Below are 24147 nucleotides of genomic sequence, written 5' to 3' on the forward strand. Positions count from 1 at the left end.
AAGGAAACCCTAAAAAATATCAAAAGCCAACCTACGGAATGGGAGAAGAGATCTGCAAATGATATGTCTGATAAGGGGTTAATATCCAAAATATATAAACAGCTCATACATCTCAATATCAAAAACCCAACAATCCAATTAAAAAATGGGCAGAAGACCTGAATAGACAGTCTCCCTAAGAAGACATACAGATGGCTACAGGTACATGAAAAGATGCTCAATATCACTAATCACCAGGGAAATGCAAATCAAAACCACAGTAAGATATCACCTCACACCTTTCAGAATGTCTACCACGAAAAAGTCTACAAGTAGCAAATATTGGCGAGGATGTGGAGAAAAGAGAACCTTAGTTCACTGTTGGTGGGAATGTAAATTGGTGTAAGCACTATGGAAAACTGTATGGAGGTTCCTTAAAAAACAACAAAAAATACAGTTACCATATGATCCTGCAATCCCACTCCTGGGCATATATCTGGAGAAAATTCCAATTTGAAAAGATACGTGCACCCCAATGTTCATAGCAGCACTATTTACAATAGCCAAGACATCAAAGCAACCTAAATGTCCATTGATAGATGAATTTATAAAGAGGATGTGGCACATGTATGCAATGGAATATTACTCAGCCATAAAAAGAGAATGAAATAATGCCATTTGCATCAACGTGGATGGACGTAGAGATTATCATACTAAGTAAGTCAGACAGGGAAAGACAAATATCATATGGTATCACTTATTTTTGGAATCTAAAAAAACATGATTCCAATGAACTTATTTCAAAACAGAAATAGGTTCACAGAGATAGAAAACAAAATTATGGTTACCAAAGGGGATAGTGGGGATGAGGGGGACAAATAAATTAGGAGTTTGGGATTAACATACACACACTACTATATATAAAATAGGTAAACAACAAGTACCTACTGTATAGCACAGGGAACTATACTCAGTATCTTGTAATATCCTATAATGGAAAAGAATCTGAAAAAAAGAATATATATATCTATATATACATATATATATGTCACTTTGCTTTGCACTTGAAACTAACACAACATATAAAAGGAAGACAATGGAAGAATGGATTAAAATTTTAAAAACATGATCTACCTATAAAAGACTCACAAAGATACAAAGACAAAATAAGTTGAAATTTAAAGGATGCAAAAAAATATTTCACTCAAATAGCAACCAAAGAGAACAGAAGTAGCTATATTATCAGACAAAATAAACTTTAAGGAAAAAATGTGCAAGAGACAAAAAAGGATATTATATATTGATAAAAGTTCAAATTCATGAAGAAGATATAACAATTCATAAACATATACATATACAACTAACAGCAAGTTCCATGAAGTGAAATTGACAGAACTGAAGGGAGAAATAGACAGTTCTACAATAATAGTTGGACAATGTGATATCCTATTTTCACTAATGGATAGGACAACCAGGCAGATGATCAGTAAGTAAATAGAAGACTTGAACAACTACAAACTAATCAGACCTAAAAGACATATACAGAACACTCTACTCAACAGCAACAGAATACACATTCTTCTCAAGTATATATGGGCCATTCTCCAATGTATATCTCCATACTTAGTACACAAAAAAAGCCTTACTACATTTTAAAGATTGAAACCATACAAAGTGGGCTTCCCTGATGGCACAGTGGTTAAGAAATCACCTGCCAATGCAGGGGACACGGGTTTGAGCCCTCGTCCGGGAAGATCCCACATGCTGCGGAGCAACTAAGCCCATGAGCCACAACTACTGAGCCCACGTGCGCACCTAGAGCTGGTGCTCTGCAACAAGAGAAACCACCACAATGAGAAGGAGCCCGCGCACCACAATGAAGAGTAGCCCCCAAGTGCCCCAACTAGAGAAAGCCCGAATGCAGCAATGAAGACCCAACGCAGCCCAAAATAAATAAATTTATTTTAAAATAAAGAGAAATCAAATAAAGTATCTTTCCAAACACAATGGAATGAAACTAAACTGTACTAATAAAAGGAAAACTTAGAAACTCACAAATATGTGGGAAGTAAACAACACACTCAAGCAACTGATGGATGAAAGGAGAAGTCACAAAGTAATTTTGAAAATATCTTGAGACAAATGAAAATAGAAACATGTCATACCAAAACATATGGGATGCATCAAAAGCAGTGCTAAGAGGTAAATTTATAGGGGCGAATGTTTACTTTGAAATAGAAGAAAAATATCAATCCTTCTCAAACTCTCCGAAAATATTGAAGAGGAGGAACATGTCCTAATTTATAATTTGGAGCAACTGTTACCCTGATATCAAGGCCAGAAAAAGACACTAAAAGAAGAGAAAAACTACAGACCAAGATCCCTTATGAATATTAATGCAAAATCCTCAATAAAATACTAGCAAACTGAATTCAACAGCTAACATCCTGTTTAATATAATAAAAGAATAGTACACCATAACCAAGTGAGAGTTATTCCTGTAGTGAAAGGATATTTCAGTGTACAAAAAAAATAAAAAAAAAAATCAATCAATGTAGTATACCATATTAACAGAATGAAAGGAAAAACCACATGACCATCTCAGGGTACTGGGTTCGGTTCCCGGTCAGGGAACTAAGATCCCACAAGCTGCGGGGCACAGCCAAAACAACAACAACAAAAAATTCCCGGAAGAATGGATAAATAAAATGTGGTATACCTGTGCATGTATACATACATACATACATATATATATATGTATATGTGTGTGTGTATATATATATATATATACACACATACACACAATGAAATACTATTCATCCATCAAAAGGAATAAAGTTTTGATACAGGCTACAACATGGATGAACCTGAATAAATTATGCTGCGTGAAATGAGCCAGAAGGAAAAGGACAAATAATGAATGATTCCACTCATATGAAATATCTAGAATTGGCATTATTCATAGAGACAGAAAGCAGATTAGAGGTTACCTGTGGCCAGGTATGCAGGCAATGGGGATTTGTTGCTACATGGGTACAGTTTCTTTTGGGGTAATGAAAATGTTTTGAATTAGTGGTGATGGTCACACAACATTATGAATGTAATACACTTATATATGGTAAAATGGTAAATTTTGCTATGGACTGAATTATGCTATGGTCCCCTGAAAATTTGTATATTGAAGCTGTAACCCCCAATGTGATGGTATCTTGGAAATGGTGTTGGGAAAATTAATAGTCTTGTTCAGGCTTCAGAGACAACAATGGGCCTTTGACTAAACAAAGACCCTGAAAGGGTCCATACCGAACTGCTGAGTCGGTGAAAGCAGGTCTTGAGAACCAACAGATAAAAAAGGGAGTAAGTCACGAAGCTTCCTGGACCTTGGGAATCTGGCCAGTTCCCAGGGATCAGCGAACATTCTGAAACTTAGACTAAAGTATCAAAGCATTTATGCTAATAGCCAGAGCTGCATATTTGCATGTAAGCTGATGACTACCGGCTTGCAGCTTGGCGTGAAAAGCAGGACTCCTTTGAGCGGCACTCTGAAGTCTCACCCGTTGGATGGATGCACCGACCGGGACCTTCCCAATTGGGACTCCAGATTGCTGCTGTTCCAGGGACTTCCCAGCATTGCTTGGATCTGGATGTAGGTGTTTCCCCAGTTGGTGATGTATGCGCTTTTCTCTCTTTCTCTATATGTTGCTTGTTCTGCCAACGTGGTGATGCAAATTCTCCCAGGTTGGTGATGTTGCTTGTTTTTCCCAATTTGGTAATGTATGTACATTTATTTTTCTGTCTATATATATATAACTGGTCCTTACACTGTAACTTACTACTAATATAATAAATTTCCTTATTTCTTGCTTATTGATGTGTGGCGTGGTTATTTTGCCGGTGAATCCTCTGAACCTGAAGTTGAAAGCACGTCTTTCAGCAAAACAAATGGGGCCTTTGGGAGGTTCAGATCATGTAATGATGGTGGGACCTTTAAGGTGGGAAGAGACCAGAGAGCTTAGTTCCTGCCCTTCCTTTGTGCCATGTAAGGACACAGTGAGAAGGCAACTGTCTACAAGCCAGGAAGAGAGCCCTCACCAGGAACCGATTCTGTTAGCACCTTGATCTTGGATTTCCCAGCCTCCAGAACTATGAGGAATACATGTCTGGTGTTTAAGCCTTCCAGCCTAAGCCTATGGGGTTTTGTTATAGCAGCCTGAGCTAAGACTTTTGTGTTTATATATATTTTACCACAATTAAAAAAGAAGAAAGAAACCTCAACTGTATTCCTAAATACAAGCAGCAAAGAGAAAAGTTAAATAACAAAAAACATACCATTTACAATGAAATAAAAATATAAAAATCACCTAGGATTAACCTAAAACTATGACACATTGGCAGGTGGCAGGGACCCCTGCACTCAGTGGTCTTCAGACACTGCACATGCACTCTGCAGGCTGCTTCTCCTAATATGCGTACAGTTCATGTTTTCCAAAAATCTGTCTTAAACTCTGTCTCACTTGCCTCAGTTTTTACATGGGGGGTAATAATGGACTTGGATGAAAAAGCTAATAGTCATTTCTGAGGAATGACAATATGAGTGATTTTTATCTTCTCTTTTGTGTTTTTCTGTACTTCCCAAATTGACTAATATCAGAATAGATTTTTCATAATCAGAGAAAAATGACATTGGTTGTTAAATATGTGTAACATATTTAACTTTTCTTTTCTCTGAACTCCCACTTGATCCCTATTCAGGTCTGCATGAATTCGGGGAAGAGCATCCAGGCTCCCCAACATCTGACCTGCATCAAATGTCTCCACCCACACCCTCTCTTCCTGCCCTTCCACCCTTGTCCCTGCTGTCATTCACCTGAGGCCTCCTTCCCTCCAGCAGTCAGTGCCCTGCCCCTTCCTGTGACCACCTCAGTACATGATTTCTGCTCTCTAAATCCCTCCCTTACTGCAGGAGGGGGCAGCGTCTCTCCATCCACTCTCCTCTACTGTGTCCCATAGAAGCCCTCAGCCGGGTTCAGGTGGGCACACAGGAAGGATTTGGAGCAGTAGCTCGGCTCTGACTGCTGGGCGCTGCTGTGAGGCACTGTGCAAGTCCTCAACTCTTGAAACCTCATTTTTCGCACCTACAGAATGTAGAAATTAGTATCAATGTCATAACGTTGCAGGAAAGAAAGTGGGGCGCGAGAGGATGGTCACGTGCCAGGTCTCAGGCAAGTCCCTGGGACGGCCACTGAGTGGCTTGGCTTCATGCAGGAAAGAATTCAAAAGCGAGCCACAGTAAAGTGAAAGGTTTATTCAGGAAGAAACACACTCCACAGACAGAGTGGGCCATCTCAGAAGGCGAGAGGCGCCAGGGTACGGGGTTGTCAGCTTTTATAGGGCTGCGTAATTTCATAGTCTAATAAGCGGGGGGATTATTCCAACTATTTGGGGGAAGGGGCAGGGATTTCCAGGAATTGGGCCACCGTCCACTTTTTGGTCTTCTATGATCTGCCTGGGAACTTTCATGGCACCTGTGGATGTGTCGTTTAGGATGTTCATGTATTACGATGAGTGTATACTGAGACTCAAGGTCTAGTGGAAGTCAGTCGTCCACATCTTGGACCTAGTTGGTTCTAACCGGTTTCTGTCATGTCCTCAACGGCTGTCATTCTTTTAAAGGCTGTGCCCTGCCCCCCTCCTATCTCATTAAGGATGTGATGGCAATAAAACAAAGCAATCTGTGTAACTAGTGAGTATAGTATACCTAGTCTACATTAAACACTCAATAATTTTAAAGCAACTTGAATCAAACACAGATTTTAGATCAGATGAACCCAGGTTCAAGGCCCTGCACAGCTGTTTGTTAGTCATCTATCCCAAAGGTGGTTTCTTAACTTCTTAAATCTCAATTTCCTCACTGAAAAGTGGGTATGATAGGGCATTGACTGTTGTGTGGTGCCGTGCACCAGGCGCTGTGCTGAGCATTTCCATTCTAGGGAGCGCACAGCCAAGGAGGACTTGGACACGTCCCAGGCTTGGCTGCACACCAGAAACACCTGGGCAGGTTTAAAAATCCTCACGCTAGCTCTGCCCTGCCCTGGGGGTTCTGAGCAGAGGGCCTGAGGTGTGGCCTAAGCACGTTTTAAGAGCTTCCCGGAAACCCCAATAAGTACACATCAATGACCTGCTCCCAGAGAATTCTCTCACACTTAATTTGTTGTTGAACATTTTCCTCAGTGACTGTTTGATGTACTGAAGACATAGAGGTGGGGTGGTCTCCAGTCTTGAGACAGGGTATCCCAATTCCCACACACTTCATGTCAGCTCAAAAGGAGTCTGATGGGTGGGCCGGCTCCAGGCTTATCTGTTTACAACTGATAACAAGAAAGAGGACCTTCCCCGGACAGGGCGGGGGGGGGGGGGGGGGGGGGAGGGGGAGGGGTGTTGGTCTGCCTGCCCACCAGAGGGCCTCCAGCTGCTCCCTGGCAACCCCTTCCAGCAGGATCTTATTAACTAAGCAAACCTGGGCTCCTCCTAGTGAAATGCAAAACTCTTTGTAAGACCTTTAAGTAAATGAGAGCAAGTGTCAGAGTGTTTTATCACCCCTAAGCCTTCAGCCCATTCCCTCCTCAGAGCTGACTTCAGATCTTAAGTAAACAGCCAGAGATGGGACATTCATCCTATTTCTAGACTCAATCCAGAGCTAACTTCAGATCCTAAGCAAACAGTCAGAGATGGGACATTCATCCTATTTCTAGCCTCAATCCTGTCTTGCTGGCAAGACATTTCCCTTCCTTTTTCTACAGTTTCCATTTATAAGATGCATATTTTCAAAACCTTATTTGATGTAGGAAATATCGTGATGTCTGAGATTTGCCTTAAAAAACACCAAGAAAAGAAAAGTGTGGAGGAAAATAACACTTAAGATTGGCAAAGGTTCATTGTTGAACCAAATGTTATTGAATCATCATCCTAGCTTTTGTGTATATTTGAAAATACAAAATTTAATAAAAGAAACTGTAGGTTTTACAAACTACTTATAAAACTTTAAATATTGTCAGAAAGGTTTGGATTCAATATCTTCTTATAAACTGAACAATTTTAAAACTTTTTATTCAAAGAAATATAATCCTTTAGCTTATCCATGGTTTTTAGTGTACAACCCACGTCGCTCATAAAGAACTTTCTATTGATTTAAAGTCATATATATACTTATTTTCATATGTAACTAAATTATGGTTTTCGATTTAATAACCCTTAAGTCTAAAAGTATATTTGTCATGACTCCCATTATAGATGCTTCACGAAGGTATGAGGCAACCTCCTCGTGTCTCCTGAGTTTTGCCCACTGAGATCTGCAGGTCCTGGTCCTGGAAGCTCACAGACCCAGCTTTTGGAAGGCTTCATGGCGGCCAGGCTCACCAATTCCCTACTAGTTTATTTAATGGCATCTTTAATTAACCTCCCATTTAAAGGTTTAAAACATTAAATCAGTATCAAAGACTATTTCATCTTTGGAGGAAGCATGCTATTTTTAGAAAGTAGTTTTTATGCAAAAATCAAAGAACAATTTGATCCAGAGTTGCAAGGTGTCCTCTGCAGTGTGATAAAAGGGCCCAGTCCTTATTTTGGCAATTAGAAAAATTGAAAATTAGCAAGACCCAGAAGAGGCCCCCAAACCATTCCCCTCTTGGATACAGAGCAGGCCCCTCATCAGACACTAGCAGGTGGCAGTTACCCCTGTGCTCAGTGGTCTTCAGATACCCGGCACCCTGCAGCCTTCTTGTAATAACTGTGCATTTCATGTTTTTCAAAGATCTAAATGCCGAAAGCTTTGGACTTAAACTCTAAGCCTCACTGAAACATGAGGGGTAATAAGAGTGCCTCCCCCGAGGGGTGCTGTATTAAGTGGGTAATGAATATGATCTATTCACCACTATGCTAGGCACAGAGAAAAGGCCCTGTTTGTGAAAATATTGATGCATCCTCAGAAAGGAGGTATGAAAGGACTCTCTTTATCTTCATGCTCCCCACTCAAGGCTTTTGGAACTCAAGCCTGCTGGTTCTGAGGCAGGAGATAGATGGGCCCCAGGCTGAACAGCTGAAGTTTCTTCCCTGTGGACAGAAACTCCATAACAGCAGGAGAGAGAGAGAAGGCTGGGCCCCGCCCAGGTAAGAGATAAAAGACCACAGACTCCTCATTCTCATTCTCAGTCAAGGAGACCTTCCTGACTACACATGTGCAGAAAGGCTCCTTGGGTCAAAAAGGGAGGGGGTGCCGCCCCATAGTAAGTGATGTCAACCTTCCCACAGGCCTCTTCGCTAGAATCCACCTTGGCTAAGAAATGTGCCCACAACTCATGGGAGGACCCTGAGATGTACCAAATACAGACTCAGAACGAGGCAAAGCAAGATGACTGGCCAAAGGAAACCCGGCAGAAATGTCCCATAAAAATGATTCAAACTACCACGAAGGCGTGACTCTCCTCTGAGCCCACCTGTGTGTCTATCCACACATACCCTTTTTCCTCCTAATAAACACTTTACTTGCTTCACTACTTTCCATCTCTACATGGAAATTCATTTCTACACAGCTGACGGGCCAGGGCCTTGTCACTGGCCACTGGTGGTGGTGGTCTAGTGGCTAGGATTCAGCATGCTCACTGCCGAGGCCTGACTTCAACCTCTGGCCGAACCGAAACCCTGCTTTAAGCTGCTGCAGGCAGAGGCCACCAGAGATCAATTCTGTCCCACACAACTGGTCCCTTCTCTAGTTGGGCTCCTCACCATCCCCCAGTACAAGGAGTGTGCAATATAAAATCTCTATTTTCCTATGAAAGCTTTTTGTTCACGTTGAGGTTTTAAGTTTTTGTTTTTTTCAGGGAGGGAAAGGCTTGTTGCTTTGGTCACTGATGTTTTACATTAGGGGTTGACCGCTCCTGCTGCTATCAGTACAGTAAACACTGTTGGGGAGAGAATCCGGCTGTGTCTCCACCCCACCCTGCCCCCACCCCCAGCGGGGTCTCATTGAGGGGACGATCCCTGAGGCTCACTTTTGGGCCCTGCCTGTCACAGCCTGCCTTTGCCTAAGCGAGTTGCACAGCAGAACTCAGAGACCTCATTGCTGTTTCTCACTGCTGTTTCTCGTGGCCTGGGTAGAGAGTAGGAAATACCTGTGTCTTCTGTACTTATCCATCTTGGCTCCTGAGGCAGTTCTACCAGGACCTGCAGTAAAGACACCTTCAAATACAAAAACTGTCAGACTCAGCTTCCTTGGAGATCCTCAATGTATCCATGAGAGAAGGAGACTTTTATACCAGACGTGTCAGTAGGAAAATGACCCGGAGCCACTCTGTTAGGTAAGAACGGAGATCATCTAGATCTTAGAGCCAAGAGGGGTGTTGAAGAGCCTGAATAAATTGCAATGCATGCACGACGTTCCTTCTCTTAAAGGGGCACATACACTCTTGGTCTCAACATCTTTCTAAGGGATGACAACATTAATCAAAATCTACAAGTTACAAAATGACTGCATAATATTTATTGTACATTAAAAATACACCTACACATTATATACTCATATATTTGTATATGAATGCATTACATCTTATACATATATAAATTTCTGCTCATACTTTTTTATATTTTAAACTTTGATAACTTTCTTTAAATATTCTAGGCTTCTGTTTATGATCAGTTTGGCATTACAGATCATCCACGTGGGAAACAGTAAGAACCATTTTGTTTATAGTCTCAGTTTTTGTTGCATATTTGCTTCTCAATCATGATCAGTCTCATATTTTCAATTAACTTTTTAAGGCTATCAAAGAGAGAAATATAAAGGTAGTAGAGAAGGAATCAACAGTGCTACAGCTCAGAAGCTCCAGCAGAAAACACTCGATTGGACCTTGAATAATTTTAGGGAGGAGAACGACAGCGCGGAGGGCTGGAGGCCGCAGGGTTCATTGCCCTACTCGCGGACTTTCCGAGAGCGTAAGTCGCGATGCTGCCCACAAAGGTCATCTCGGTCAGTGAACTCTGAGTTTATAAAACATTTTACCATCTTCAAATAATGATACCTTATAAAGTAAAAAATATTTTCTAGTGAGGTGCTCTTTTACTCTGAAAAATGTTTTACTATTTTATTGGTAAAACGTTGCGTTCGCTTTTAAACGGGTATTTTTCTGCGGGTCCAGAGCACTGTGATTTTAATGTATTTACAGCAACTATCCCAACCCAGGATAATAGTGGACCTTTGCTAGTCTTATTGCAGACTCTCAGGCTCCAGACCCCTGGTCCCCAGGGGGTCCGCAGTGGAGGTGGGGGGGGGGATGGGCAGTGGTGGAATTAAAAAAAAAATTTTTTTTTTGCCTTCTTCACACCCGTGGGTGGTCCCCGCCCGCCCGAGAGGCCAGTCTTTAATCACCATCTTGGGAAGTCACAGCCTAACTTTAACATGTGAAAGGAGGAAAGAAAGAACACCCTACTTGTAGGGGGCAGGGTTTCCCGTCTGTCTTAGGGCTCCGGCTCCTTCCTGACCCGCCGGCACCCCAGGTAGTTCGTGTTTTAATCCTTAAGTTAACAAGCAGGGTTTACCTGAGCAAACACTCTTAGCAGGGAGCCAATTTTATTGCCTCCCGGCGGCGATCTTACTCGGCCCTCCTCGGGCTTCTCAGATGCGGAGGGCCGCGCGCGGAGCTGACGCCCAGGCCTCCCCCACAGGTGCGCCCCCGCGGCCGCGCTGCTGCCGGAACGGCGGCACCTGCGTACTGGGCAGCTTCTGCGTGTGCCCCGCTCACTTCACCGGCCGCTACTGCGAGCACGACCAGAGGCACAGGTAGGCGGAGGGTTGAGCAGGTTACGGGCTGGGCGGGGCGGAGGGGGCGCAGCGGGCGGCGGGGGCGCGCGAGGCGGGGCCGTGGGCGCGCGAGGCGGGGCCGTGGGCGCGCGCGCCCGCGCACTGACGCCGGGCCTGCGACTCCGCAGCGAATGCGGCGCGCTGGGGCACGGAGCCTGGACCTTCCGCGGCTGCCGCCTCTGCAGGTGTGTCTTTGCGGCCCTGCACTGCCTCCCGCTACAGACACCCGGCCGCTGTGGTAAGAAGACCCGCGTACTGTGCCTACAACCCACACACAGGGGCAGCTGCTCCTTCCTACCCAGAGATCCATAGCGATCTCCCTGTGCCCGACGATCCAGGCATGGGCAACCTGGGTCGATTCATGACTCGGGAAAGTCGTCGTGAATCACTCAGTGTATTACTATTACTGTCATTTAAAAATTTATTCCTAAGCGTCCCATATCCCGATTGCCGAGTGTATACGTGATGTCCAAACAGTGTCCTTAAGCGTCCTTTACAGAGAGCAGAATTCGGGGAGCGCGCAAGCTGGTAAGCAGAGCCCCGCCTGGCAGACAGGTATTTCTCTACACTAAGCCAACACCACCTTCTCACCTGTGAAATGCGAGGGAATGCTGGAGCAGGACGGGAGCAGTCCTGCATGGCCAGGTGCTGCCCTTCAAGGCCAACCCGTCAGTGCTCCCAGGGAAGGAAGGCGCCTGGTAACCACAGCTCAGACCTGCCACATAAAAGCCAGTGCGGTGTGGAGAGCACGCAGGGTGAACATGCATTTATGAAGATTCTGAGCAGTTCCCAACTCAATGCAAATGTTTTGCCTGTAAAACTAAGTAAGGAACGTGAACTTCCGAGGTCAGAAAACAAAAAAATGCCCTGCTGCTGAGCCATCGTCTTGGGCAGGGACCAGGGACACAAGTAAAGAAGGCACTCCATTTCCATCGCCCTCTCGCCTTTTCAGTAAGCTCTGGCTGGGACAGCAGTGAGGGGCTCAGTTAATGCAGGCACAGCCCTTCAGCCCTCTTTACAGCCCTGGGTGTGCTCCATGTGAAGCCCTTAGGCCCACTCTCCTGTTCCTCCCTGCACTACAGTCAACCCTGGGCAAATTCCACTATCTAAGGGCACGCATAGTGGTAGCACAAACCTTCATCCCCACTTCACACCCCCTTGTCCACTGTCAGGACTGCAGGAGAGGGGCAGCACTCTTGGCGGCAGAGCCCTCTTGGTGGGGTTCCCTGGGTGGGGCCCCTAGTGGAGGAACACACTTAATGAATGCTCAGCCTCCCTCCTCTGCAACCTGGATTAGCAGTCTAGTGACACTCTTAGTGAAGGTGCAGCCCTTCAACCCCACGGCTGCTCCCCCTTCTCAGCCAGCTCCGCCTGGTACACGCAGTGTCTGTGGGGGGAGTGTGATTATAGTACAATATCCTTTCCCTACCTCCCTCTCCTACTGGGCTCTCTGTTTGCTGGGCCTGTGCCCCTGATTCACTAGCTGCTCTTTCAGCGCCCCAGAGAATGGAGGACAAAATTATGTAATAAGCATCAGAACTGCAGATGGTGCCTATGTAGTCCTACAGGTGAAGTCATTTCCCACTTGTCATTGGTGCCCCCAGCAGTGATGTGGGGAAAGGGCTAGCTGTGATCATTTCCAATCTTCTAAGCAAGGCCAGCTTGGGTTCAGAAGCAACAGAGCAGGAACTGGGTTCTAGGATGTCTGCTCACATCCTGGGAAACATCCAAGACTGGGACTGCTGTCCGCTAAGGACAGTGACAGCGACTCTGAAAATGTGGCTTCTGCTCATCAAAGTTGAACAAAATAGTGCAGTCATCTTTCAGAGTAATTTGTCAGGTGCAGAAAGGGCAGTTACCTTTTGTACTCTTTGACCCATTGATTCTGCTTCAGGGCAGGTGACAGTGGTGGTGACTGTGTTGACAGTGGTTATGATGACATGAGGATGACGATGATAATTATAGCAGCTGCGCTGATAGATGGTTATGATGATGTGAGAATGGCAATCATCATGATGATAACTGTCTTTATTAGCTCTCAGTATATTTCAGGGACTTTATACACTTAATCCTATTCAATTCTCATAACAAGCCTAGGAAATAGGTATTATCCCTTTTATATTTGAGGAAACTGAAGCTTAGAGTGGTTAACTGCTACAGTTTGTCTTTGTTTATTTTTTCCTTAAGAGATAATCACAGAGGTTAGTTGTTAATGTAGAAACAATATGGTATTTTACAATAACATTTAAATTAGTTTAAAATATAAATTAACATACCATGGCATATTGATATAAACATTGACATAGTGATAATTAATATGTAATTAATATTAATCTGTGAATAAAATTGCTACTGTTCACAGAGTACATAAGCACATCTCTAAACTATGTCAAACACTTTTTTAAAAAATTGAGGTATAATTGCCGTATAACGTTACATTAGTTTCAGGTGTACAACACAGTGATTTGATATTTGTATACACTGAGAACTGATAATCACGGCAAATCTAGTTAACCTCCATCACCACACATAGTAATAATCTTTTTTCTTGTGATGAGAACTTTTAAGGTCTACTCTCTTAGTAACTTTCAAATATGCACTACAGTGTTATTAACTATTAGTCACCATGTCATACATTACATCCCCATGACTTATTTATTTTATAACTGAAGGTTTGTACCTTTTGACCCCCTTCACCCATTCGCTCCCCACCTTTGGCAATCACCAATCTGAGTTTGGTTTCTTTCTTTTCTTTTCTTTTTTTTTTTTTAGATTTTACAAAAAGTGAAATCAGAGGTATTTGTCTTTTTTGTCTGACTTGTTTTGCTTAGCATAATGCCTTCAAGGTCCATCTGTGTTGTTGCAAATGGCAAGATTTCCTTTTTTTAATGGCTGAATAATATTCTGTTTTATATACATATATGTATATAGCTCACATTTTCTTTATCTATTCATTCATCAATGGACACTACGGTGCTTCCATGTCTTTTGTTCCATAGCTATTGTAAATAATGTGCAATGAACACAGAGATGCAGATATCTTCTAAAGTTAGTGTTTTCATTTCCTTTGCACAGATACCCAGAAACAGAATTGCTGGATCATATGGTAGTTCTATTTTTAATTTTTTGAGGAACTTCCGTACTGTTTTCCACAGTGGCTGCACAAATTCACATTCCCACCAAAAGTGCACAAGCGTTCAGGGTCTGATTCTTAACCACTTTACCATTCCAGACTCTTCCTATAATTATCAGTATAAATTAAAGATGATATTGTTTTGGAGTGTTTTTTTTTTTTACACTAAAATTTTATTATGGATACAACCAGAACTTTTATTGGCAAAATCACATTTTTTATTGAATTCTTCTCTGAGCCACTGAGTAGATTTGCCCTAAATATATCTTTTTTTAATTGAATGAAAGATTCTTTAAATTCTATAGTGCTTTACAATTTTCAGAAGTTTCACACACATGATTTCATATAATCCCATAATAACCCTTTTATTTTCCCTACACCTATATTGCCCTTCCCCACTTTCTTCTCCCCTCTGGTAACCACTAGTTTGTTCTCTATATCTGTGAGTCTGCTTCTTTTTTGTTTTATTCAATAGTTTGTTGTGTTTTTTAGATTCTGCATATAAATAATACCATACAGTATTTGTCTTTCTCTATCTGACATTTCACTAGGCATAATACCCTCCAAGTCCATTCATGTTGCTGAAATGGCAAAATTTCATTCTTTTTATAGCTGAGTAGTATTCCTGTGTGTGTGTGTGTGTGTGTGTGTGTGTGTGTCTATCACATCTTCTTTATCCATTCATCTGTTGGTGGACACTTAGGTTGCTTCCATGCTTTGGCAATTGTAAATAATGCTGCTAATGAACATTAGAGTGCATGTATCTTTTTGAATTAGTGTTTTTGTTTTTTTTGGATGTACACCCAGGAGTGGAATTGCTGGGTCTTATGGTAATTCTAGTTTTAGTTTTTTGAAAAACCTCCATACTATTTTCGACATTGGCTACACCAATTTATATTCCCACCAACAGTGTACAAAGGTTCCCTTTTCTCCACATTCTCAACATTTGTTCTTTGTGTTCTTTTTGATGATAACCATTCTGATAGTTGTGAGATGATATATCATTGTGGTTTGGATTTGCATTTCCCTGATGGTTAGCGATGTTGACCAATTTTTCATGTGCCTGTTGGCCATCTGCATTTCCTCTTTGGAAAAATGTCTACTCAGTTCTTCGGCCCATTTTTTTAAATCTGTTCTTTTGTTTTGTTTTTATGTTGAGTTGTATGAGCTGTTTATATATGTTGGATATTAACCCCTTATAGCTCATATCATTTGCAAATATTTTCTCCCATTCAGTAGTTGCCTTTTTGTCAGTGGTTTTCTTTTCTGTAAAAAAGCTTTTAAGTTTAATTAGGTCCCATTTGTTTATTTTTGCTTTTACTTCCTTTGCTTTCGGAGACAAATCCAAAAGAATACTGCTGTGATTTATGTCAAAGAATGTTCTGCCTGTGTTTTCCTCTAGGAGTTTAATTGTATCCATGCTTACGATGTAGGTCTTTAATCCATTTTGAGTTTATTTTTGTGTTTGGTGTTAGGGAGTGTTCTAATTTCATTCTTTTACATGTAGCTGTCCAATTTTCCTAGCACCACTTATTGAAGAGACTGTCTTTTCTCCAATGTATAATCTTGTCTCCTTTGTCATAGATTAATTGACCATAAATGTGTTGGTTTATTTCTGAGCTTTTTAAGAATATTTTTGATAGTGTTATTTAGAATATTGAAAATTTGACCATGTTGTAAATCCAACAGCAGAATAATAGGTAAGTAAATGTTGTAACTCCTTTAATGGAAGATTATGATGACTTTGAAGAGTATATGGAAGATAGAATGGAAAACTGTATTTACAATATATTTCTACTGTGAAAGGACACATATGGATGGGGGATCACAAATAGATAACAACATGCTACAAAACTGTGGTCCTCTGGCTCCTCCAGGGACCCAAAGGCCAAAGGATCTCCAAGGGCTCTCCCTGCTCTGATACTCTATGGGTCCAAGTTTGACAGGCTTTCTTAGTCCCAATATAATATCTTTTCAAGGGCAGGATAACCTGCCCTGTGAGGGTGCAGGGCAGGAAAAAATTTATGCAAAATAATCTTGTTTGTTGGTGTGAGCTATTTTATAATTTTTTTCTGTTCCATGACCTAAAATAATGCTTTGTGCATAATAATTCTAAATAAATATTGAATGGATGACCTTTGACCCTTTAGTTCCAAATATAGTGCCAAAGAAGAAACACCATATAAGCTATTACCTACTATTATATTACATTAAAACAATCAGTTTTCAGTGCTCTAAATACAATATGCTTAAGACAGTTTAACTATCATTCTACCATTTTCTTCATTTACATTTGTTAATTTTGCATGTAAAGAGGCAATGTGGCATATAAAAAAAGCATGGGAAATCCCCAAAATACTTGTTCAAATCCCCCAAAATACTTGTTGTAATGTTCATGATCTTTATGAAAGGTTAAATAACTGTGCTTCAGTCTCCACAGCAGCAATATTTACCCCATTGGTTTGTTAAGATGAAAAGGCCCTATACCTGTTTCATATTATACATAAAGTAAAATATTGTTACTTTATTATCATCACCATCAACCGTATTCACATCAATACAATGAGGTTAGAAAAAATGACTTCATAATCTAGCACTTATATGCAAATTTACTGAAATGTGGTTTTTAGGTTGTGAACAATACCCATTATACCATTAACTGATGAGCACTGTTATAATTAGAGTTAAAAAAAAAATCAAGAAGAATGACAACCTTGGAGCTAGCAGTCCTTGATTCAGCCCAAGATCTCATTTTACCAAGAGGGTGATTCTTCCTACACACAGCCCAAAGAATTAAATATTTCTTTAGTATCAAGAACCATTATGTTCTAAAATTTAGAGTCTAAGTAATGACACAGTGAAGTAGCAAATTCTAATGTCTTCAGAGATAAACAGGTCATGTAAATGTCAGATGGGGGTCAGGACAAGCCTCACCTTCAAACCCAATTTAAAAAAAAATACAGTTCTGGCACAAAGCAGTCAGCCAACCAACCAACAAGCAAACGAACAGAGCCAGCCTGTGGGCCTATTGGAAGGATGGCCCTCCTAGGTCCTGGCCCCAGCTGGCTCTCAGCAGTGGGCGTGCTTTCCAGGAGAGAGCAGGCCCTTTGTCAGATCCCTCTGGGACATTCTCCCATGATAGGTGCCGTTTCAGTGGGGGAGCTTCTCTGGGTGTCATCACAGAGAGGAAACCATCTGGCCCTCCAGGGGCATTCAGGGGTATCTTCAAATTGGAAAGTTTGGGGAATGCTGGCTCTGGAACTCATACTGAAACAAGATATTATCCTCATCCAGGTAGCCTCCATTTAAATCCCCACTCAGTGGTGGTGACACAGTGACACATGCTGAGCATTCAGAAATTTGATTTCACTTATATCTTCCTTTACATATATGCCTAAGACTAAAATAATGATAAAAATCTCTTCTATGTCTGCGTAAGTCTAAAAAGAGACCTTTTGGTAAGTGTATAATTAAAATCCCAGGTTATAGTAAATCACCCATCGGTAGCGGAGTTTCCTTTTTGGTATGACATAAAATAAGGACAAGCCATAGAACCATTGGTTTCATAGATTCTAATACACAGTAAATATTAATAAAGCTTATTTTAATTTTTTACTATCAGTATATAGTGGAAGTTCTAATATTTTCTCACTGAGCTCAATGGGTGACCTTGGGCCCCCTGGGAGGGACACTGCATGGTGCTCACAGCCCCAGTTTGGGGACCCCTGCTTGAGGGACGGACTCCTTCTAACCAAATTCACAAAGCCGACTATAACAATGGCCTTTAAGTTCATATACAAGAAAAGACGGCCAACAGGGCCTGAATCCTTCTCTCTGTGGGCAGCCTGTTCCCTTCCGCCAGGGGAACATCAGTGAAGCTCAGTACAGGCTGACCCCTTCTTTACCTGTAGCTGATTCTCACGCTGGGACCACCTGTTTTATCATCAGCTTTTCTGGAACCTCCTCTGAGCCCACATGCTAAGGTTCCTGTTTTGTGGGGTTCTAGTACCCTGGAACAACCCTCTCCCATGTGGGGTGGTGTGGGGAATGGTGCCCAGGTCTGGAGTGGGCCTGACCTCGGTCTTGTGCTGAGCGTGGCCTCCTGGACATGCCCACCGTAGTCACCTACGGACAGATGCAGGGCAGGTCCCTGCTGCGGTGGCTCGTCTTCATCATTACTCATTAGTTTCTGACGGTTTATGCTCACCACAGCTTTTCACGTTCAGAAGGCAGTTTCTGGAGGAATCCTAGAGGACAGTGCTTGGAGGGTTTGTCGGGGGAAGAGAAGGCTGGCTTCTGCCTTTAAAGCCTTAAAGGTCCCTTTAAGTTGGCCCTTTCCTCATCGGCATGCTTCCCTGCCCAGCTGACCCCACATCCAGCCCAGACTTGCTTGTGAGAATGTTTAGTGGAGTTTGTGCCCCTGCCTGCGGCCATGCCTGTGGGGCTTGTCAGCTTCACAGGGTAGCCACTCACCACCGGTGACTTTGGCCTCGACCCTTGCCCCGTCTCACTACCCCAGAGATTCCCACTCAACACCTTTGGGCTGGGGTCCTAGCTATATAGAAAGCCAGACGCACGGAGCCTTGGGGCTCAGAGTGAGACCTGCAGTGGAGGAGCCACACTGCCTCAGCAGGGTGGTGAGCACTGCGGGTGGGGCATCGTCCCCAGTGCTCTGCAGCTGCGCCTTGTAACTTCCTCTGTGGGGATATCCGCCGTTGCTGTAGGGATGGGTGCTTTTCTCTTCAATAAGTGGTCCCTAGTCAGAGAAATAGAGTCAGAGCTCATGGGGGAAAAGTTGGACCTTCTTTGCAACAGATGGGTGCAAGCTATTTTATGTTATTTTATTTTAAATCAGATCCACTTACCTGCATTGCTAAATGACGGGTGTGGAACTCTGAACGATCACCTTGGCCAGCTCATGTGCCAGATGAGAAGGGCTCAAGGGCTGTTTCTCTGCGAGCCTTAAAAACAGCAAACTGATTCTCCTTCAGCTCTCCAGGTTACACAAAAATTCCTGTTTCCAGCCGCAGCGCGAGGAAGGTACAAGCTAAAGGGAAGCACGTCTTCCTGGAGCTGCGCCGCGTTCCCCACATTGGGCTTCATTCCGCGCTCCGCGCTGCCCTCCTCGTGGCCGGGAAGCCGCGGCTCAGGCTCCGCGGCTGATGCAGAGCCCGCCGGGCAAGGCCTAGAGAGGAGGCCCAGCGAGAAAAGGGCTTTACCGGAGCAGGTGCAGACATCTCTGCTTCACTCTCTTAAAGCAAGCCTGCCACAGCATGTCTCATACACTCTCGGGATTTTTTTCCAGACCTGAAAGACTTTCTCGCCTCACACTCTAATGGACCAAGAACGCAGCTCACGGGGAATGTTCTCCTCCTCCTGCCCTGCTTCCTCCTGAAATCCGTCCTCAGCGAAGGGGGAGGCCGCTGACGGGACCGCAGTTCCACCCGGCGGAACCCGAACCGCGCCTGGCCTCCCAGCGTGGCCGAGCGAGGCGGCGCTGCGTGGGGAAGCCGGGCTCGCTTGTCCCCTTGTATTGTCTATATTGTAGGTAATAGATTGGTTTCATTTCTTATCACGTGGAGCATTAGATGCATATTTGTATTGTTTAATAAACATTTGCATGAAAGAGCCTTTCTTGCTTTCCTGGGTATACGATTTAGAAGCGCAGGAGTAGACGCTAGAGGCTGGGGCCCCTTCAGCCCAATCTCTGATGATTTCAGAGTAGACCAAACATGTGGCCCCTCCCAGATAACAGCTCCCCATTGAGCACTGCTTGAGCCCCACACATAGCTGCGGCAACACTTCACATCAGTTATTTGTTCATTCAGTCTCCCCACTAGTTTCTAAGTCCTGGGGGGCAGGGACGGTGCCACATGTGTGTCCCCAGCACTGCTATGCTGTGAGTCTGCCAAGAAGATGCCTAAAAGTGCTCCATAGACAGAGAAAGGAAGGCAAAAAGGGGGAGGGAGCCAGGGCTGGAGGCAAGCGGCTGGGCACCCCGTCTCCTTTTCTCCAGCTTCCTCTACTAACGGCTCAGCTGTGACACCCTTTTCGGGACAGTTAACACTTCTTGAGATTATCACCAACGTCTCTGTAAAAAGGAGCCCTTAAAGTGGACCAAGCAGCCTGTCTTCCCGCCAATCACACAGTACTTGGGAGCCTGGCGTTTCTCAGCTGGATCTGTCAAATATATTAGCTCTCTATTGATTAAACACAGCCCTGTTTGGACAGACACCATAACTAGAAATCAGAGGAGTGAAAACAAGAAGAATATTGTAAATTATTCAGGCAAACTAATCAATAAGAATAAAATATGAGAGAGACAAGGACTCTGGGATAGACAACACAGCCTGAATTAAAGTAATTGGTCAAAATATTGATATTTTATAAACCTTATAGAATTTCCTTTAAAATATTCAAAGCTGAATTCAATGGGAAGGCCATCACAGATTTATTGTGCATGTGATATAAAGCTACATATACTGGGGTGCTATTGTAGGCAGAAGAGTGTCTTTCAATCAACATTGAAACCTCCCTGCCCGGACAGGGTGGTCCCAATGCACGATACATACAGGTGAATAGAGAGTTCTCAGTGTAAGCACTGAAATGGGAAATCTGCTGAACTGAGTGGGGTGCTACTTTACAGCTCTGCAGAGTGAGAGTGAGCTCTCACACACACACACACACACACACATACACACATGCACACCAATGCTGCAAATATCTTCTGAAACCCACCATAAGCTGGGGTTGATGGCTCCGCCCTTCAAGCTTGAGTGGGAGAGAGAAGTGAAAAAATGCAAAGGTCGGTGACTACAGAAGTCCCCCAGGATGCTGGGGGGCACGGGAGCCAGGCAGGCTGAGAAAGGCCCCCTGCACATGAAGCTGCACACTTTAGAGTGTTCACTTTGAATGCACTCAAATAGGTGACATTTCCATGGAGTTTTTCAGCTTTTTAAACCCACTTTAGTTCATAAGCCTATGCAATACAGTTATTTTTAAAATCTGTATTGTAAATTAGTTTATTGGCATTTTCAAACTTTTCCACCATTGGCTATGAAAATATGAATTTGATGTAATATTCAAATAAGAGTTAAAGAAAAAGAAGGTAGAATTCAGTAAAGGGTTGACTGGGACTCTGGTTCAGGAGAAAATAATTATTAAAGTTTTGAAACATAAGTATTTCTAGGTAAGAATGACTTCTGATAGCAAAGTGGTCTTTACATGGTTCCAAGTACATTCTGAGCAGTACCATCTGTTGCAGCTTAATTTTATGGAAATAAACAAGTGATGAACTTTGCAAATTTAACCTGAGAACCTGATGAATATGTTTATATTATGTGTACAATGTTTATAAAATGCGCATCTTCTACACTTTTATACCAATATGAAGCGTGCTCAAAAAGCATAGGCAGACAAAAGGATACATTGTCTCATTTTCAGCAGCTCCACTTCAGGAAATTGAACTAAGAAGGCTGCTCCACACTTGAGAGTCTACAACTGTGGTAAAAAGGAAAACCAAGACATGTTCATTTTTAGTATGAATATCCAGGATATAAACACTCATTTACATTTTAAATAGAAAATTGGAAACCAGGATTATGGATTTACATAACATTTACATTTTAAATGGAAAATGAGGAACCAGGATTATGGATTCTCCTAATAATAATCAGAATAATTCCTAATTTTAAGCAAAAAAACCCAGATTAACCATTTTCTCTATCCATTTATCCATCCACCTAACTAACTAACCCGTTAAGAAACCGTGACCTACTTAGCTCTGAAAAGATCAGAAATTGTGAAAAGTGAGCTGCCACCTTCTTCTGTAGTGCATGGAGAATTTGAGGGTAAAAGGTATTTTCCCTGTAAATGGCACCCCAGTTGTTCAGAGAGATCATTAAAAAGTAGAAACTTCCCTGGAGACAAAAGATGATCCTGGGCTCCTGGTTGGAAGCTTCACATAAATGTGTCATGTATCTTATCTGTCTCCTGCTGTTGAGGAGGGTAGATAGAGACAGGCTTCCTGGGCCATTATCTCAGAGCTGCCCCCCCAGAGAAGAGCTTTCTCACACCCTGGTTTGGCTCACTCTGACAGAGAGCTAGGGGTCCCTCCTTTGGAGGAAGCGATAACAAGCTCTCTCCAATTCTGGGTTGTTTCTAGAAGCCACTCTTTCTTTTCCAGCTTTTGTTCTCACTCGGTCTACCCTGGCATATCCTAGAAAACTAGCATCTGCCACCACGTGACCATGTGTGTTCTCACTAGGGACCCACACAGGGACACTGAGAGAAGGAACAGGGAAGGCCACAAGGATTTATACTAGTCACATGATTTCAATTCCCTGACTGTTCAGAACTTTCAACCCATCTCTGTGTCAGAGCCAAAGCAAGTGCCTTTTGCTGGGGAGGGGCCCACTTGCAGCTGTCGGCCACAGCACAATTGCCCCCCATCTAGCCTGGAAGCAACTGACTTTTCTTGGCTGGGAGCATCGAAAAGCAGCCTCTGAATGCATTTCCAATTTCTACTGTCTGCAAAAGCCACTCTGGCACGTGTAGCTTTATGTCACACAGGCAGTAGGTCCCGTGACAGATCTTTCTATTAAATTCAGCTTTAAATAGCTAAAATTGAGCTCTGTAAGCTTTATAGGCACAGCCTTTTCTCATTTCACCTGGACTGTCTGCTACTGGGAGAGGAAAATGAGGGGCTGTGTTTCTTCCAGTTACAACTGTTAGGCACTCTGCTGATTTCCTGACCAGCAACTGGACCCCTGCGGGACCCCAACTAGACACAATGGAAGTCTGTAGCCACAGAGATGGCTGAGTCTCCAGCAGTTGGACACTGCCAAGCTGAGCGAGGGCGCTGTGCTTCAAATGTCTGCAGCGCTTCCAGTGGGGTTGATATAATGACGTGCAAGTAAACGTTTAATACCCAGCTCTCCAGAAAAAAATTATATATACATCAGTTTACTATAAGTAATGTGGTTTACTATACATAAAGCATATACAGCACAGAATGTGCAAATAATAATAGTATGTATAATGCTCTATGTTGTAAATTCCATGTAGCAATAAGCTTTTGTTGATTTTTACCAAAATCTACATCTGTACGCAACCTATGGTTGTGATTCAATCATGATTTGACAAACGGAGCTGCATCCTGCCAACAGAAATAATCAGTAAACAGTCTATAATAGGCATAGAAGAGAGTTTTATTTGAGCCAAACTGAAGACTATAGCCCAGGAGACAGCCTCTCAGATAACTCTGAGGAACTGCTCCAGAGAAGCATGGTTTTCAGCACAGTTTTATATCTTTCCGGAACAAAGAACATCAAACAAGTCAGTGATATATTCCTTCAAGGTTTCAAAAAAAAGAAAGAGAAACAACAGATCAGCATGTACACAGCGAGTCAGCATCGCCTTGGCCCCTGAGAAGGGAGCCTTATCATCAAAGGAGTACAAGCATTGGCATCAAGGGAAGCATTTAATCTTTATTTTATTTATCTTTTTAATACTTTATTTTTTCTTCCACTTTTATTGAGATATAATTGACATACAGCACTGTATACGTTTAAGGAGTACAGCATAGTGATCTGATTTATATACAGCATGAAGTGATTATCACAATAAGTTTAATGAACATCAGCTCACATAGATGCAAAATGAAATAAAAATTCTTTTTCTTGTGGAGAACTCTTAGGATTTACTCTCTTAACAACTTTCATATATAACATACAGCAGCATGAATTATATTTATCATGCTGTACATTACATCCCTAGTACTTATTTATCTTATACCTGGAAGTTTGTGCCTTTTGACTGCCTTCATCCAATTGCCCCTTCCTCCAACCTCTGCCTCTGGGAGCCACAAATCTGATCTCTTTTTATATGAGTGAGTTTGTTTGTTTGTTTTTCTTTCTTCTTTTTTTAAATTTATTTTCTTTTTGGCTGCATTGGGTCTTTGTTGCTGTGTGCAGGCTTTCTCTAGTTGCGGCGAGCAGGGGCTACGCTTCATTGCGGTTCATGGGCTTCTCGTTGCGGTGGCTTCTCTTGTTGCGGAGCACGGGCTCCAGGCGTGTGGACTTCAGTAGTTGTGGCTCGCGGGCTCTAGAGCGCAGGCTCAGCAGTTGTGGCACACGGGCTTAGTTGCTCTGCGGCATGTGCGATCATCCCGGACCAGAGACTG

The 24147-nt window shown here is 42.9% G+C and overlaps 1 protein-coding gene across 1 annotated transcript; it reads left to right on the plus strand.

The window, feature by feature from the left end:
- Positions 1-9309: 9309 nt before the first annotated feature.
- On the plus strand, positions 9310-19541 carry LOC307188359 (cryptic protein-like; the record flags this gene model as incomplete). Its single annotated transcript, XM_079925360.1, has 6 exons — positions 9310-9332; positions 9653-9702; positions 9793-9966; positions 10696-10810; positions 10960-11069; positions 19270-19541. 6 exons carry the CDS (start codon positions 9310-9312, stop codon positions 19389-19391), a joined length of 594 nt encoding a protein of 197 aa, XP_079781486.1. The 3' UTR covers positions 19392-19541.
- Positions 19542-24147: the final 4606 nt, after the last annotated feature.

The sequence above is a fragment of the Stenella coeruleoalba genome, assembly GCF_951394435.1.
Source record: "Stenella coeruleoalba genome assembly, chromosome: 6".
In the NCBI taxonomy this organism is placed as follows: Eukaryota; Metazoa; Chordata; class Mammalia; order Artiodactyla; family Delphinidae; genus Stenella; species Stenella coeruleoalba.